At 41.2% G+C, this 17,862-nt stretch overlaps 1 protein-coding gene and 1 long non-coding RNA gene across 6 annotated transcripts in view; one reads left to right on the top strand and one right to left on the bottom strand.

The window, feature by feature from the left end:
• Positions 1–2,810, bottom strand: part of tnrc18 (trinucleotide repeat containing 18) — a 62,192-nt gene extending 59,382 nt beyond the window's left edge. For 2 of the 3 annotated variants that reach the window (XM_018732732.2, XM_018732733.2), the window contains exons 1-2: positions 2,387–2,810; positions 966–1,278 (exon numbers count right to left, since the gene is read on the bottom strand). In XM_018732732.2, the coding sequence (XP_018588248.2) occupies positions 966–1,161 (196 nt within the window). In that variant the 5' untranslated portion in view covers positions 1,162–1,278; positions 2,387–2,810. The remainder of the gene's footprint in view (positions 1–965; positions 1,279–2,386) is intronic. The other variant, XM_018732734.2, reaches the window with a different exon arrangement.
• A 76-nt stretch (positions 2,811–2,886) lies between these two features.
• Positions 2,887–14,663, top strand: LOC108922543 (uncharacterized). Of its 3 annotated transcripts, XR_003797580.1 has the most exons (7): positions 2,887–3,143; positions 3,304–3,354; positions 4,650–4,753; positions 8,829–8,979; positions 9,701–9,821; positions 11,045–11,149; positions 13,597–14,663. It is a non-coding gene; the product is annotated as an uncharacterized LOC108922543 (long non-coding RNA). The 3 variants fall into 3 exon arrangements; XR_001965145.1 differs by lacking the exons at positions 2,887–3,143; positions 3,304–3,354 and having other exon boundaries at positions 3,585–4,753; XR_001965146.1 differs by lacking the exons at positions 2,887–3,143; positions 3,304–3,354; positions 8,829–8,979 and having other exon boundaries at positions 3,585–4,753.
• Positions 14,664–17,862: the final 3,199 nt, after the last annotated feature.

Below are 17,862 nucleotides of genomic sequence, written 5' to 3'. Positions count from 1 at the left end.
AAAAAAAAAGGAGCTGCTAAGAGGTGAGAAGCTCGTGAAGCAGCAGCAGTAAGAGTGAGACATTCGGCACCGAGCGCACTGAGTGGAAACATTTCATTTTTACCCTGAAACGGCGAAAACGACTGCCCCCACGGAGCTTTTTGAGCTTCCATGCTTGGAAAACGTCTCCCGTGTTATCGTCATGACATATATTCGAATTTATTGTTCAGCCTCTTCGAGAAACTCGGGCGCCTTTTGAAGAAACACACTTCTTTACACTCGGTTCGTGATTCACTCGTGCGCGAACTGTGCGTGTTTTAATATATGAAGGGTTACCGTTGGGCACAAACTTCAAACATTTGATCTCAGCGTAAAATGCCATTTCCCCCGTCGTTCGCTCGCGTTAGCGAGTTTCAAAGTGGACACACACAGCAACGAAAACAAACGTCTCCGTATGAACTGCGATATCGACATGTTGAACTTGAGCACATTTTAACTCGTTTTGTCCACGGTCGGAATCGTACGTAAGAGAAAAATGTGGACCAGGTGGACTCACTCGCTTCACTAGTAACACACACACGGGACACCATTTTTCGTAAACGTTTGGGACAAGCGAACGCGACACAGCACGTGTTTAGCTACTGTGCGGCGTGTTTTGTGTGCTAAACGCTAGCTGAAACTTGTGAGTATTGGGGAAAATAAGGGAAATGTGCCACAGCGCGCGCTCCTCCTTCCTTCCTTCCTTCGTCTGTGGCTCCTGTGCCGCTGAAGCAATTTTGCAAACCCGTTTCGGCCACGAATGACGCAGCTCGACTAAAACTGCTGCTCAAACACGACGGTAAATCAGCCGAGTGTCCTTGTCCTTCTGAGCAATTCCGCCGCACTCTTTCCCGCACCTCTTTCCTCCATACACGTTCGTCTCTCGCGACAGCGGAACGCAGTCGCCATGTGCAAAGAGCTAAAGATATATAAAGGAAGCGATTTACCGTGCTGAGAATGGAGGTTAATGGCCGTCGGTAAGTATTTCCCAGCGTAGAGGTTGACCGCGTGTCCCGCGCCCAAGTGACCGGGGGTCTGAGCGATTCTGCCGGCTGCAAGTCGGTGCGTCTCCATCGCCAGCCCGGAGAGCAACGAAGGAGCTTCGTGGATTGATCGGGGGGGTCCGAAATCTCGGCCATCCATTATCCAAAACAGCTTAAGTTGATGAAAAAAGGCGATCAGAAATTCCCGACATCCAGGCTGTTAAACAGTCCATAAATATCCCGGCAATTCGTCGTCTCTCTCCGACATTCTGCGCACCTGAAAAGGAAGAAACCATAAAAAGTGCTCCTAACATAGACAAAACAGAACCAAGCCCGTCGTCACCGCTGTGTTAAGAAGAAAACAAACAAAAAAAAAGATATATGCCAACTTGTCTTAGAAAGTCTTGCAAGTTTTTTAAAAAAAGTGAATTTTTTTCTGAACGTACTGCAAACATCGCACTAAAACGAAGTGCGACTAAAGAGTACTGTGTCGCCGAGCGAGGGGCGCGCAGTTATCTCCAAAGACACACACACACAGCTGGGATCGAGGAAACATTCTTACACACAGTTTTCAAAGGGTATGCGTATGGGCCGATCGGATGTGTAGCCTCTGCTTTCCAACGCTAAACATGTATAAACTGACATTAACACGTTAGAGCGTCGTGTTTCTCTTACTGAAGTATATGCGGTCGAGGCTAACAGCATATAAAAACACATATTTCATGATCCTAAGGCACCTTTTTATTTTGTATCCGAGCAGCTTTTTTACATGATGCTCTCCAATTCCAAGGTGAGCACAACGAAGCAGTGTTTACCTTCTTAACCGCATATTTATTACACATTTTTACGTGTCTAAATAGATGTTTATTAAATTGGCTGGATAGTCCCAACAACGATTTTCGCAAACGCATCAACACGTTACATTTCTCAAAACAAGCTGTTTTTATTTCGCCCCTGGATGTGTTGTATTTTTCTACAATAACAGCCGTACACGCAACAACATACAAGTAAAGTGAGGTACCCTAAAGGCATGTAATGGTGCCACAGTACGCCACACACTGCTGTTTGTGTCCTTGTATCTACACAAGTCTGTATGATTTCTACAGTACTGATGATAAATTATTTATTATCCTCTCGCTTTGTCACCTATCGCAACATACTTGCCATCCCAAAGTTAGATATTTAAAAAAATATTAAACTCAGTAAGTAGCGCACTTTTTGCTGCGAAACGTTAAATGTTTGGCTGAAAGTGCTTCTAAACATATGACATGTATAAATATTGTAAAGAGAGGGATGTGATGAAACTTAAGTGGACTCGAACCCGCTGTTCCTGCCCGGGCCACACACTACGCTGGATACGACTTGGATGAAACTTCGTTACTTACCTAACTAAAGTACCTCGACAACTTGTTCAAAAGAGACGTCCCATCTTCACAAGGCCGCTTCCTCGGAGCCTGTGCCACATGATGATGCTGCTCGCATTGTGAGAGCTACTTTATCACATTTACACTCCATTTAGTAAACATTTGCCCGCCTTTTCAAAGGTACTTTGAACTCGACTGCTACGTATGAGTATTCCGTGCCTTTCGTTCGCGCATCGACGTTTTTACCATATTTCAACAGCGAATTCCTCCTTGAAATGGTGTTACACTTCTTGGGGAAAAAAAAAATATCTTAAATCCAGAGGTCCACAAAAAGATGTCAGAAACCCCATTTATCGACCATCCGATCAGAAGCTGTACCTTAGCACGGGGGCAAAAAAAAAGACCCTTTGCAAGTATCTCTCAGCAGACCGCGGTAAACTGTTCGACTATGAAACAAGCATTGTTTTACAAGCTCCGCCCCTTTCAATCCAACCACACGGATTCTGCAGCTCGGGCTACGATTGGCTGCTTCCGTTGTCCATCACGTCAGTGTAAACACATTGGCTTCTCGCCAGCCATATAAAACTAATTATGGAGCGAGGAGGCTGTGCTGTTTCAAGGCGCCCTTCCTTGCAGACAGGGCGAGCAAAACAAGCAGTGAGAAATTTTTAGGCAGACAGTTTCAAGGCGGCTCTTATTCAAGCTTTACAGATCAAAACAGAGGAAGACGGGCGGCACTAGTAAAGGACATAACTCTGTCCAGTTCTCCCTTAAGCAGGTCAGAACACAAACTGCCCATGTTTTACAGTACAGTATGTGGACGGTATTTTGTTTTACATACCGACATTTGTCAAATTATTTGAACGAATTATGTGCAAATTATCGTCTACTGTTCTGAGATCGTGATTAATTTAATCTTACCTGTCTTCTGACTGCAGTGTCCTGGACGTCGTGATGTTTCGGCGATAGACTTGGAAACGACCAGGACTGTGCGTAGTTCCATTTAGAAAAGTGAGACCTTCTGTACATGGTTATCAACCAGAGACGTTTCTAAAAGCACGCGCAGAGACTTTTACACACACATATATTTATTATTAAATATTACTGTAATTATATATGTATAAAAATATCAGTTAATACAAAGTTTGTGATCAAGCTTTTAAATGCATGAAACGTTAAAAGCACTCGGTTAAGTTTTAATACTTAAGTTTCGGTAAGCTGTAACCGTATTAATAGGCTGTTTATTTTTTAATAGCAAATTACGAAATAATATTTGCTTTAAATGACACATCCTTGCACGCGCGTAATACTTTTCCCCAATAAAATGAGTATTTTTCTCGAAAGCTAAATTCCCATAAGAAAATTAACCTTACGGTATGAACAAATCTATTATTAAATGTCGCGACAATGTGCAAGGTTTTAACATAAAAATAAATCACACATTTTGAGTTATTAAGGAGAGTAGTTCACAGAGAAACGCAAGTGTTCTTCAGCACAGCGACTGAGGGGGACTCGGACGGGTCCAAACGTTGCCACTAAAGTTAAATAAATAAATAATAAAAATAACACTTTGGAATGGCAGTATTTTATTTGTGATTTGCAGTGCGCGTTGAGCATGTTTACGATCTATGCATATGTTTTGAAGTCTCCGCGCAATATTTCGGTGTAACGAAAAATAGTTGATTTAAAAAACATTTTACGAGCGGTTTCAAACTGCCCATTTCGGGTCCTGACGTGACGGTTTCAAGTCACCCTTTCCCGCTCCTCTCCTCCCTTCCCCTCCCCTCCTGTTCAAGCAAAGGGAGAAAAAGACAAAAATAGTAACGAGTGGAGAGGAAAAAAGGGCAATATATGAATGTTACAGCAAAGGGGGTACTCGTTTGGTTTGAACTTCAGCCGAATGCCGTTTCTGCCCCCTCCTTCCCCTTCTCGTCCTCGCTTTCCAAAGTGAAAGGAGTGCAACTTTTTTGGAGGACACTGGATTGCTCCCAGTTCGGCCGAAGAACGAGCGGGAAGAAAGGGGCCGACGGATGTGAGGACTGGGGGAGGGTGGCGCTCTGGGAGGAAGGGGGGAAGGAGAGAACGGAGGAAGGAATGAATGCGGCAGCGGACAACATGGCTGCCTGAACCCGGGAACAGCCGACGGAGAGGCAATCGGCGACACTCTGGCCTCTCGACACCGTTTCATTCGCCCGCTTTTCTAACCTTGCAAGGGACAGATGTATTTGATTTGCTTCGAATAAAATGTCGGCAGTGACCAGACGACTTGACTTCCTTCCCACAGGAGCATTCGGACGCCCGGCGCGTGTGGACGCGACTGTCTGCTGCCGTTTCTTGAGCCACGCAAATTTCGTGTTATCGTTCCCTAAATGAAAAGGTGTGAAATGGGTATGTATGAAATGTGGTCTTACTGCTAATAAATTTGATACAACACGTATGTTTTTTTTCATAATTATTACAGACGCTTTGAAAAACGCGTGTTTTCAAGCGCCCGAGACGGACTGTTTGGATTGGTTATTACGGTGAAATTATTTTTTTTTTGGGGAAACAACACTAAAGGTGCATTCGTTACTAGTCGCCTGTCGATGTACAACACTTGAATTGCACATATTTTGTATTCTGCTCTCCTCTGCGTAATATGTTACATGACCATATGTTTTTTTTTTTTTTTTTTTTTTTTTTTTTAAATAATAAAATATCTGCACCCATGTTTTTGGGGTGGCGATTAGATGTAATGAGGGAAAACCCAGTTTTCTACTCTTTTCTTTTTGTCCTCACATTTTGGGACTGGTTTTTTATTTCAGATTTATATATATATATAGCTGATGTTCCATAGATGTATTATTTTAAGCCTGTTGTCTAAAGAAATAATGAAACATTGAATTCGCCGACTGGTATGTTGGAATGGTTACAAACCCATTTCCCTCAATCTGAACCCAAGAAGATTCTTTGCGTTTTAAAGCATTTATGGCCGAACTGATCAGTTGTTTACTGCACCCGTTTAAGTGATTAAAACACGGCAATCGGCGCCCCGCCAGTGTTTAGAAACGTTGGCCGTGTGAAATGCGTAGAGTATCGGCCAAAGCGCAAAATAAAATGTATTGAAATTATTTAAAATGTGTCAACAAACAGCAAACCCTTAAAACGAGGAAAGAAATGCATAATTGCATTACTGGAAGTGCGCTCGTCCTTGCATGTTTAAATTGTGTCCAGCTTAATAAAAATATTTTCTGAGTAAGAGGAAAGTTTTTTTTTTTTTTTTTAAATCTATTAATTGCCTATTGCACTAAAAGATTAGTACCCCGCAATGTACGATCAAAATAATAAAATAAACTTAACTGGGGATTAAAAAAATCTACATTGGAAATTTTGAGAACAGGTAAGCGGTTCTAATGTGCTGTAATGTAATATTCTATTACTATATCATGTTAATCTGATGTACGGAAAAACAGTACATCCTCAAACTGTACCGCAATATATTCTTGTGCTTTACATGGCGTTTTCACATTAATAAGTGGTTATTAATATTGTGGCAATAATGCACATTTAATTGCTTTTCTTTTTCTTTATTAAGGTCTTCAATTTTAACTGAAATCGCTGCCAGTATTCCTTGATTTTAAATATATTACAAGTCACTTTACACTTTCGGGTTCCTCACATATAGCGCTGTATCATGTAATTTTAAATATGCAAGTAATGGATCACACGGGTCAGATTTATGTCATTATTATTAGCAATGTATGTGAATTTCCACAGCAGGGTCTACAGTACATCCAGTTCATTAGACGTGCGGATTGCGATGGAAGGACTTGTTTTGCGGGTTGCAAAATTAGGTTTTTGTCGGAAAATAGGCATTGAAAGTCGTTGACGCTCGTGAATTGTATTGTTTTTTATTAAATAAATGCGTTGTCACAAAGGGACACGTGTAGCGGACATAAAATATGGGAAATATGTCACAAACTATTTAATAATGACGATAACTAATAAAATGGGCGCTTTTGATACGTAAAACAACGTCATTGACGTGTCAAAGTTTTGGCAAGACTGCGATTATTGTTGAGAAATTGAACACACGGTTCATAAACCTAGAATTGAAACACCGGCTCCTGACAACGTTTCTTCACGTGATGCCGAATGGTTTTTTGCGTATGAAGCCCTGTTTATACTCACACTGTGCGATCCGTCCGTGAGCCCACTTCACAATCCGAGTTTCACCTCGTCTTACAAAGCGTATAAATCTATCAGTAATCGCGTCAGGAAATAAATGACACGTTCGCGATTTTTGCCGCCTTCAAGGTATGAAAAAATTCAGTAGTGCCGCGCACGTCTTCCCCTAGACGTGTGTTTCTCCTCTCCAAGTTATAAATAAACGTAGGGCTTTTTTATTATAATTAAGTAGTGGCGTTATGTTGCAGCTAGGGAGTTTAACGGCCAAGACACACGTGACATTCTTGTATAGTTTAGTAAATCAAAGACCCTGGAGTGGATGATAACCTGTATTCCGTTTGAAATAAGTGTAAATAATTTTAAAGTACAGTACACTGAAATCCAAGGAGCTGTAAATGTAGCGAGAGCGACGCATGAAGAGATGAAGGTATGAAACGGTTAAGTTCATTCGCTGAGACTCAGACTGGCCGCAGCATGTGTGTGTGTGTTCAGGTTTTGCATCAAGTTTTTTTCCACACAATAATGAACACAGTAAGACTTACACTAAAGCATTTGTGTTTCCAGCCAGAAAGAGCAGGGTTAGTGTGAGTAAAAAGTGAAGTGTAACATGAGCACTGCTCTAAGTGAACACGGACTGTGTGGTAAATTCCATAATGTAAGTACAGTAAAAGTAGATGAAAATGTGACTGTATGCTGCCTGGCCATCCAAAAACGGCCGTAATGTCCCGCAGGGACAGCGCTTCTGTGCCCCCAGAATTTAACCGTGTTCCTTATGCTGCTCTCTTCCATGATCGCATTTACTTCTCCGGTTCCGGGATAATAATGAACTTGAACGTGAGCAGCGCGCGGCTAGATCGATAATCCTCTTGCGGAATCGATGGGGTCATTCGTTGCTGACCCACAGAGATTCATTTGGTCATTACGTGCCACGCGTCATATAGACCGTGCCTTTTCTTTTGGTTCTGATTCGAGCTGGAACAAAGTTGACCCTCACTGGCCATTGTTCAGAGCCCGTTCTTCACCCTTCACCACCCCCAAGACAGCGATGATATCCACGTGTATTTTATTTTTAGGCCACGGCGAAGTCACGTGGAATTCACACTCAGTGAGAGTTACATTTTCATTACTGAAAACATACCGTTTAAACGTGCAGCTTCATTTACCCCTGAAGTACAGTATTGCCGCACAGGTAAATTCACGGAAGATGCGCGTCTGTGTCTGTCGAAATACTGTTTCACACCAAAAATACAGTAATTGTTCCGACGGTGACGAGACTCGAGAGCCTCGTTTTACTGAAAAGCAACAGTAAAGAGCTGAGTGCATCGGGCATGTGTACCTTTCTGTAGTAAATAACATTCCGACATAAATGTTTACCTGTGTATCATTGCGTCTTAAATGTTTACTTGTGCGTCTTTGCGTCATATGTTTAGCCACAGCGCGTATTTATTGCATTCAGTGTACAGAGCGACATATTTCTTATCGTCTTATGGACCGAAAACGAGCAGCATTAGACACGCAGCGAATTTTCTTTATAAAATTCTGTTGTTACCAAGCAGTGTTTAATCGTGCGCGTGCTGTGCATGTTTTTTAGGTATCGATTACCTCTGGAGGGGTGCGGTGGCGCAGTGGGTTGGACTACAGTCCTGCTCTCCAGTGGGTCTGGGGTTCAAATCCCGCTTGGGGTGCCTTGCGGTGGACTTGCGTCCCGTCCTGGGTGTGTCCCTTCCCCCTCTGGCCTTACGCCCTGTGTTACCGGGTAGGCTCCGTGACCCTGTATGGGACAAGCGGTTCTGAAAATGTGTGTGTGTGTGTGTGTGTGTGATTACCTCTGGTTCCGTTTCATACTGATAACTATTATAACACGCTGATCGTCTAATGCCCGAAAAATTTCTGTCAAAACACAGTAGTAGAAATAGTCATGAAAATGAGCCAACTATTCTGTACTTCTCACCTCTATTTACGGTCTCCTAGTCACTCACGTTTACTGCCACATCCCCCCGTTCGGCTTTTTATTCATAAATAAAACAAATGTATCTATAGTTATAATTAAAAGTAATTAAAGTAAAGTAAATCCATAGTATCCATGTTCTGGAAAGTGTGTGTGTGTGTGTGTAATTGTAGCATATGAACGATTTAGGGCTCACTTTTAAATAATTCAAGCATTCAAACAGGCACATTAACCATTAAAATAAAAAGATATTATTTAGAACAAGAAAAACCTAGAAAAGTCGTGCAAAAACATTGAACTGATACTGAGATAATGAAGGAAACCTATTTTTTTTTTTTTTTGAATTAGGTTTCATATAGATCAGCAGCAGTAAGGGATCACAGCGCAGTGTCACATTCTAGCAGTCCATGAAAATGATGGGCAATACATAATGTGGGCCAAGTGTTTTGATGACAAGAAGCCTTCTAACAACATCAGATGCAGCTTGTTCTTCGCCCTGGTGAGTACAGTGACAGCTTGGACACTGACCAGTAGTGACCACCAGTCAATGGTCAGTGACTCAATCCTCAAGGCTTGCCCATCAGTTCATTTCTTCAAGGGACAGGCCATCTACATTAAAACACTGATCTGCTTTGAAAGTGTAGCAAATCCCACTCAGTGTACAACACACTTATTAACCGTTTAACAGGACATTTAATACAAATGATAGTTTGACTTTCATTCAAACCATAACGATAAATAATAATTAATCCTCAGAATTGATTATTGGCTAAATCAACCAAGTAGCAAAGTGAGAACTTTCCATTAAATCAAAACTAGGCAAAACACCACCCTAGTTATATAACATAAATGTAATAAGTTGGTAATAATAGCCCCTACTGTTTCAGTAAACTAAGAGGAAAAATATTTCTGTGCACGTTTATTCATTATAATTTGTGAGTGTTTCTGAAATTATTTTAAAGGCATGTGCTTGCTATTAATTTATTTTTTCAAGCAAATGGCACTTTCTGGTATGTCACTGGTGGTTGCCAGAACTTGTCCTGAATTAAGCTGAATAGCAACAATCATCACACATCCACATCTTTAGCACAAGGCATGTATATGTCTTTTGTTGGGTTGTTCTGATGCCAGATCTATATTGTTAAAATAAAGTTGAAAAAGCCACAGTAAGTCACATGACACTCAAAAATGACATGTCAGCTCTCCCTCTTGTTCCCCAGCACTGCTGCATGGTGTTTCATGCCATGATTTAAGGGACTCTTTGTGGGGAGCCCCTTAAAGGCCTGACATCACTACACTTGAGAATCCATCTCTTCTGGCCAGTACCTTGTCAATTAACAGGTAGCTTGTTGGGATAAAGGGGAGTGGGGGTGGGGAACTGAGTGCAGCAAACCATTCTCCTAAGGGCATAGTGTGGTGGGCTTCACGTACCCATGCTATGCTCAGATACATGGTGTAAAATTTAGGCCTGAAGGATGCAAAGGACAGATTTCTTCAGAAAAGAAATCTTTGCTCCAGCCATAGCTTCTGCTATTTAGACCACCTGACTGTCCAGAGCTGTTTATTATTGTTATGGTAATAAATCCGTCGGACCTCAGTGTCTCTTGAGGACCAATGTCCCACAGTCATCACAATGCAGGTGGTGCTCATTTAAGCGCTGAAGAGAACCATGCTCATGGACTGTAATATTTCAAGTAACAGTACAGGGTAGGGGCGGGTTTGCGGTTCAAGTCCTGCTTGGAGTGCTTTGCGGCGGACTGGCATCCCGTCCAGGGTGTGTCCCCTCCCCTTCTAGCCTTGCTCCATGTGTTGCCAGGTTAGGCTCTGGTTTGCCATGACCCCGTTTGGGACAAGCGGATGTAGACGTGTGTGTGTGGTAGAGGGTGGGTGTTTTGCTTGGGCCTCTAGGCCATTTAAACAGGTCCTGCTGGTGCATTCTTAAGTGAATCCATCCATCCAATTTAAAAAACTGCTTGTCCTGGGCAGGGTGGTGGTGTACTGGAGCCTATCCCAGAGGCATTGGGTGCTAGGCTGGGGCGTACACCCTGGGTGGGATGCTAATCCATTGCAGGGTAACGCTTAAGTAAATATTTCATGTACAGTAATTGACCACAGGAAAGATGGGCAAATTTTATAAGTTGTTAGAAATATTGTGTATAAGTATTGATAAACTACTGAAATGGTATCAGTAATTGCAATGAGAAAGTTGGACTTTGAGTAGTAGAGTGATAATGCAATATCCACATTCGACAATGGATCCTTTCCAAAAAGCTATAAGGTTTTATACCTTCCTGACTAGATATGGTTTAGCTGCTTTCAAGCTAGGGAGGGTGTGGTGGACCAGTGTGATCTGCCAGTGCCTGCTGTGTGGTAGGTCTGGGGTTTGAGCCCTGTTTGGGGTACCTTGCAACAAACTGGTGTCCCATCCTGGGTGTGTCCCCTCAGCCCTGCATCCTGTGTTGCCAGGCAAGGCTCCGACTGACCCTGCTTGGGAGAAGTGGTTGTTGATATTAGATGGATGTTTTCAAGATGAGTTTGCCTTGACCTATGTTTTTTTTCCAAAGAACACGGAGGAAAGGCATTCAGCAGTAAAGGATCACACTGAAAACATTTATGATGGGACAGCAGCCATGTTTTCTGCAGCCAGTTACATTGGCTGCACAGTCGAGGTAAGGCCTTGACACTGACCTTCACACCCACCTCTGTCAAACCATTTAGCTTGTTTGTGCACAATTCCCGATGCTAACAGCCAGATGGCCAAATTGCTGCAGCTCCCAGCACAAATGCCCAAAAAAGCCATAAGGTACAGCATACCTTGAAAAACTGTATAGTTGCTCTGGGAATCTGCAGTGCAAAATGCAAGTTTTATTGGCTTTGTTTCCTCTACATTATCAAATATCTGAAGGCAAATGGAAGATTGCAACAATAATCTTAGATTTTCCACGTGTTTTTACACATAAATCCAAGTTCCGCAGTAATGCTTTCCATGAAAAGATCTTCTAAGGAAAGTTATACCACATTCAGGTTTTAATAATTTTTAATAATTTCCAGTCATCCTTTTATGCTGCTGTAGTACTTTTAGTGAAGCAATGAATGCGATGAATGTAAGAAAAAACGGCTGAATTTATACAAATGCAACTTCAGCCACTTGCTCGCATGAGACAACAATTATCTTCACAGAAAACTGCAGATCTCTTTGGTCATGTCTCTTGTCTTTCAGCTAAACAGTTGCAAAAGTGGATAGAATGGTATGACTACAGGAAAGATGTGCAAATGTTATAAGTTGTTAGAAATATTGTGTATACTGTAAGTATTGATAAACTAATGAATGAATGAATGTTAACAAAACCAAACAAAACCTTTTAATCCCAGAGGGAAATGAATGCACTTTTGTTACAGCTTGATTCAGTGTATACCTGCTGGCTCTGGGTGGGCATGTGAGATACAGAATGGATTTTGGTGATTTTAGAAGGCCATGCAAATAATTTAGGGCAAAGATGAAGCATGCCAGTTTTCCTTCTTCCTTCCTTGGTTGTTTTCCTTCGAGGGGCTGTGTGTCCCTGTGAAAGACCCCATATGATGAAGTGAGGGGGCCCTGTGACTGCAGTACATGGACTGAACAAAAGCCCCCAAATAAGCAAGGTTTTATTGTTTTGAAAGTGCTTCTCTACGTAATACACATTTTGTAAGCCTTTTCTTGGGGCCTTCAAAAAAGACTTACAGGTGTACGTACCAGTGAAAGAAAACCAGTGATAATACAGTACGTTTTAGACAGGTAACCTGTAATTCAAGTGAATGGATGCTTTAAATAGGAAACATGACGTTGGTAAAGTAAGCTTTTTCTGAAATATTTATCTATTTATTATTACAACCACAGTTTCCCTTTTGCCCCAAAGGTTGCATGAACTTTTGAACACAAAAGGTGCTGTTATTTAACCGGTGCCAGTAATAATACTAATTTTTTTAGAATTGGGACAAAAACACAATTAAATAGAAACAAAAGTAACAAATACTACAAGGAATTTTCACTTACATTTATTTAGGATACGCTTTTTTCTAAAGCACCTTCCAATGAACTCCATGTAGTGTTATCAGCCGACACACTTTATTCACCAAGGTGACTTACACTGTTAGATATACTACTTACAATGGGTCACTCATCCATACATCAGTGGAACACACTCTCTCTGTCACTCACACACTAGAGTTGAACTTGAATAGCATGTCTTTGGACTGTGGGAGGAAACCCATGCAGACACAGGGAGAACATGCAAACTCCACACAGATGGAGTGGGGATCAAACCCATGTTCTTTTGCACCACTCAGGCACTGTGAGACAGCAGCGCTACTTACTGTGCCCCCATGCCATCCCACTTCAACAGGATGTTGAAGCCTTGTTGGCTTACCCTCCAAACCAGCATCCATGTCATCATAGCATCCATCACATAGCTTATAAAAGGGTTGTGTAAGCAGAGTGGAGTGGAATGGAGAAGTGCAAACATATGGCCTTCGAGACCCATTCCACAAACGGACTGGTTCCTTGCAGCTCTTGCGTGGAAGGACACAGAGCCTTGGTTTACATTTTAGGTTAAAGTTCACTACTTGCATTCCAGGAGCTCTATCTTCACCTTCACAAATGTCACTTTTGCTTACTCGGTTTTAAGCAAGGCAGCTCTTTTTCATTTTAATTTCTAAAAAATTTCCTTTCAAAAGAAATTTGAATTGCCTTTTATTAGGGCAATTCAATCCGTTGTGGAATAACATTCAGATCCATAATCCATGCTTGGGCACGTAAAAAGAAACACTTCCCTAATGTATCTTGTGTTGTGTATGAAGTGACATCTGTGCATATGGGTGTAACTGGCCTACTGCAAAATGAACAGAAAAATGTTTCAAGAGGTTACGTTACAAAATGGAATTTAAAAATTCATTCAAGTTCACGTTATATTTTTATTTTAGTGAAAACTTTTGCATTCCACAATAATTTGTGAGTTTTCCTTCTTAGTACATTCAGCTCTGTGACTTGACACAACATGTCAATGTTTATCTACTGCTGCTGAAAAATGAAAAACAAGTGACTGGAAAGGCACTCTTAATCCTCTTTCAAATCCCTCAGATGTTGCGGATTTCTGACAAAAATGGACATCTGAAATTCTACCAAGTTACCGGAGAAATCCAGATTCCACCAAATGGACCAGATGCACTGAATTACACAAACCAGTTCAAGGGGAAAACAGTGGATTGATAGCAACCAGAAGACAAGTTGTTAAACACAGTAAATGGTGTTTAATGGAAAAAACAGATGTGTTTTTTGCAGGTCAAAGCGACTCTGACTCCGAAGCCTGCATAGGCAACTGAAATAATGCACCATCTGAACTTCCCCATTTTACTGCTCGGGTGTTTGCTGAGCAGCTAAAGCCCTAAATCTGGATCTGATTAATGGTTACCAGACAGTCCACAAGGGAAAAAACCTTATTACTTACCTTACACTGTCCATTTCTATCAAGTATTTATTTTTTAAACCCAGCCTCCCAGAAAGACTTACAATAATGTTTCCAGTGCGTTATCATTTATTTGTTTATTTTCTCTATTTCCCCAATGCTCTTATTCTAGGCAGTCATCAATCTATGTGTCAGTGTTTTAGACATTGTTACACTGGCCTTAGAAATTCATGTCTGATATTAAGTTACTCAGTTAAAACACAAACACACCATTGTAGAACATATTTATACTGTTGGAGTGTAAATCGGATTGGGTTCAATCAAAGTCAGCCACAAAAGTGTCATTTCTAATTTTGTTTCCTACCAAATTCTTCTAGCAACTGATACATGAATATTGGTGCTGAGTCAACTCTGAAATTTAATTTTATTGTGCTTGAACCCTCTAATCTCATAAATTGTCAAAATTGTTTAAATGATCAAAATTATACTGTGCAGATACTTCAGAAAGTGACAACATTTTGAGTCTGGCCAAGAGCTGAAGGGACCTTGATGGCTGAATCATGTACGAAAGGATTGCCAAGAGACTTTGGACAAACTGTATGAATGTACCATTCCTCTGCTTGCTTCTGTTCATCATACCCTTGTTTACCCTTTTGAACTGCACTGCAATAAAAGGACAGCTGGCATCCAGTGTAGATTTACAACCTGTAGTTGTCCTGACTGTCAGAATTCACAGGCTCACTTCTCGTTCTTCCCTGCAGTTGTTTGCTGCCTCTTGGACAGAAGGCACCATTCCAATTACACAACCATAAAGACATTTCAATGGATCATGCAGCAAAGCTGGAGAACTTGCTATGATTATGAAAAGCATAACTGTTGACCCTGCTTCTTTACAAGTATAATTATGCTTATCACCCTTGTGTCTTGCCGTGTGGACTGTGCCAATAGCTGTCAAGCAGATTGAGATTGGAGGTGACCCTTTTGTTCCAACAATAAGTGATTTATCTCCTCAGACAGCGGGTGAAGCGCTGGCTTCGAATCAAAACAGCCACAGGAGATTGATCACTATACTGGAGACATTAATATTCCTGCAATCTGTAAATGCAGTGGCAGCATGTAAGGTGTTTTTTTCTCTTTATTTTGACATGAGGGGGCCAGATTTCCAGCGGAATACTTTCAGGGTTTTTTTAATCTATATAGTGCAAAGCGATAACATTGTGTCAATGAGGTCTATGAAGTTACAATAATTTGTGGTGAAATCCTGGATTCCATATGGATTGGTATCTTTTACACACACACACACACACACACACACACACGGTGAGTGGGGGTGGCACAGTGGTTTTGACTGGGTCCTGCTCTCCAAGGGGTCTGAGGTTCAAGTCCTGCTTGGGCTGCTTTGTGACAGACTGGTGTCCTGTCCTGGGTGTGTCCCCTCCCCTCCAGCCTTGTGCCCTGTGTTAGGCTCTGGTTTGCTGCGACCCCACTTGGGACAAGTGGTTTCAGACAATGTGTATATATATATACATATATATATATATATGTATATATATACACACACACACACACTGTGTGTGTATATATATATACATATATATATATATGTATATATATACACACACACACACACTGTGTGTGTATATATATATATATATATATATATATATATACACACACACACACACACACACTGTGTGTGTATATATATATACATATATATATATATGTATATATATACACACACACACACACTGTGTGTGTATATATATATATATATATATATATATATATACACACATACACACACACACACTGTGTGTGTATATATACACACACACTGTGTGTGTATATATATATATATATATATACACACACACACACACTGTGTGTGTGTATATATATATATATATATATATATATAGAGAGAGAGAGAGAGAGAGAGAGAGAGAGAGAGAGAGAGAGAGATCAATACAAAAGAAAATGTGGTAGAAAAACTGTATGGAAAAGAACAATTAATTAGCTGTATTGAAAAAGGATTACACTATTAATAACATGGGGGGGTGCGGTAGCACAGTGGGTTGGACCAGGTCCTTCTTTCCAGTGGGTCTGGGGTTCGAGTCCTGCTTGGGGTGCCTTGCAACGGACTGGTGTCCCATCCTGGGTGTGTCCCCTTTACCCTGTGTTGCTGGGTTAGGCTTCGGCTCCCCGCAGCCCTGTATGGGACAAGCAGTTTGGACAATGTGTCTGTGTGTATTAATAACATTGAAATATAACACAGACTGTCATGGATGAGCTACACACAATGTACACCATAGTCGTAAAGCAGAAGTAATATGGAGCTCTAAAATACTTGGCTCCACACTGAATGTACCTATTTAAATGTGTCCCTGCTCTTGCGGGCACCAGTGAAAAACTCTGTATAGGCCATTTGTTTTTGTTTTGATATCAGATAATTCAAGGCACAGGATTCCAATATGTCACTATTAACATTACCCTGGATTTCACAACATGTATCTCATCTGGAAAAACAGCAGCAAGCAATTTAAATCCTAGAAAATAAAACAGGAAAGGTCTACTGTTTGAACTTTGTTGTTAATATTTTTATTCTACTCTCAGACTGGGTTACTGCAAAAAAGATGAAGAAAACAAGAGACTCACTGTATCACCAGTGTAACAAAGAGCAAAGAGATGTAATATGGATAAATTATGATAAAACATCCGGTTGCAAATCTCATCAGTAGTCAGTATTCAGTTTTCAGACATTCGCTGAGCTGATAAATTGGGAAAGATTATTAATCTTTTTTCATAGACTGTTAACTCAAGGATTGTGTTTGACTGTGCAAAAACATGAATGAGTGTGAATATTACAGCCACCGTCTTCTTTTCCAAATTGAGGGGTTTCTATTTTGAGTGACATCTCACAAGCCACCAGCACGAGATGGACAACTGAATTCCTACTGCAGAACATGAACAGATAAATGACTCAAAGGAGACCTTTTAGGGGAAAATATTCTGGGTCACATGTAATGCCAAACAAAGATTTTCTGTTCTGTTTGTTTCTGGAATTGATGTTTTTTTCTTCAATTCAAGGTTCTTTGGAGTTTCAATATCAAGGCACAGGAAAGATTTAACAATCTATTACAGATCTCGCCAGGTATTATCCATCACAGATGTGCACATATTTGAAAGTGATGCTCATGCGTCCTGTGTTGTTGCACTCGCCCCTCAGCGTATCTGTCCCATCTTTTAATATAACCCGAAACTTGTTCATCAGTATGTTGTTCAAACAAAAGCTAGTCAAGGCTTTGTAGTCTGCTATCCCTAGTTCTGTGAAAACTTACCATTACAGACATGCTTTGGATTCTAGAACTCTCTAGTGCAGGTCGTATCACTCACACAAGAAAAAAAAACACTTAAAGATGAATATCATATGGTGAATAATGTAATAAAGAATATTTAAAAAATTATTAAAAGTAAATCATAATAATCAAAACCAAACAAACACACACACTGTCTGAACCTGCTTGTCCTGAGCAGGGTCGCAGCAAACTGGAGTCTAACCGGGCAACACAGGGCGCAAGGCTGGAGGGGGAGGGGACACATCTAGGATGGGACGCCAATCCATTGCAAGGCACTCCAAGCAGGACTCAAACCCCAGACTCAAGAGAGAGCAGTAATTTGCCAAGCCCACTGCACCACCACAATAAAAAAAAGTCATGTCATGGTCAACAACCAGTAGCCTCAAGCAGGGTCGAGGTAAGCTGGAGCCTTACCCGGCAACGCAGGGTACAAGGCTGAAGGGGGAGGGGGTGCACCCAGGATGAGTGACCCAGAGCTTTAGTTAAAATATGTTAACTCAAATGGCACCACGTACAAGTGTCATGTGGCAAGAGATCTTGATCCTATTGTGAGGAGAGTCTGATCTGGGGTCCAGGATGGAA

This window comes from Scleropages formosus, chromosome 3 (genome assembly GCF_900964775.1).
Source record: "Scleropages formosus chromosome 3, fSclFor1.1, whole genome shotgun sequence".
Taxonomy (NCBI): domain Eukaryota; kingdom Metazoa; phylum Chordata; class Actinopteri; order Osteoglossiformes; family Osteoglossidae; genus Scleropages; species Scleropages formosus.
This window is presented reverse-complemented; position numbering and strand designations above follow the sequence as displayed.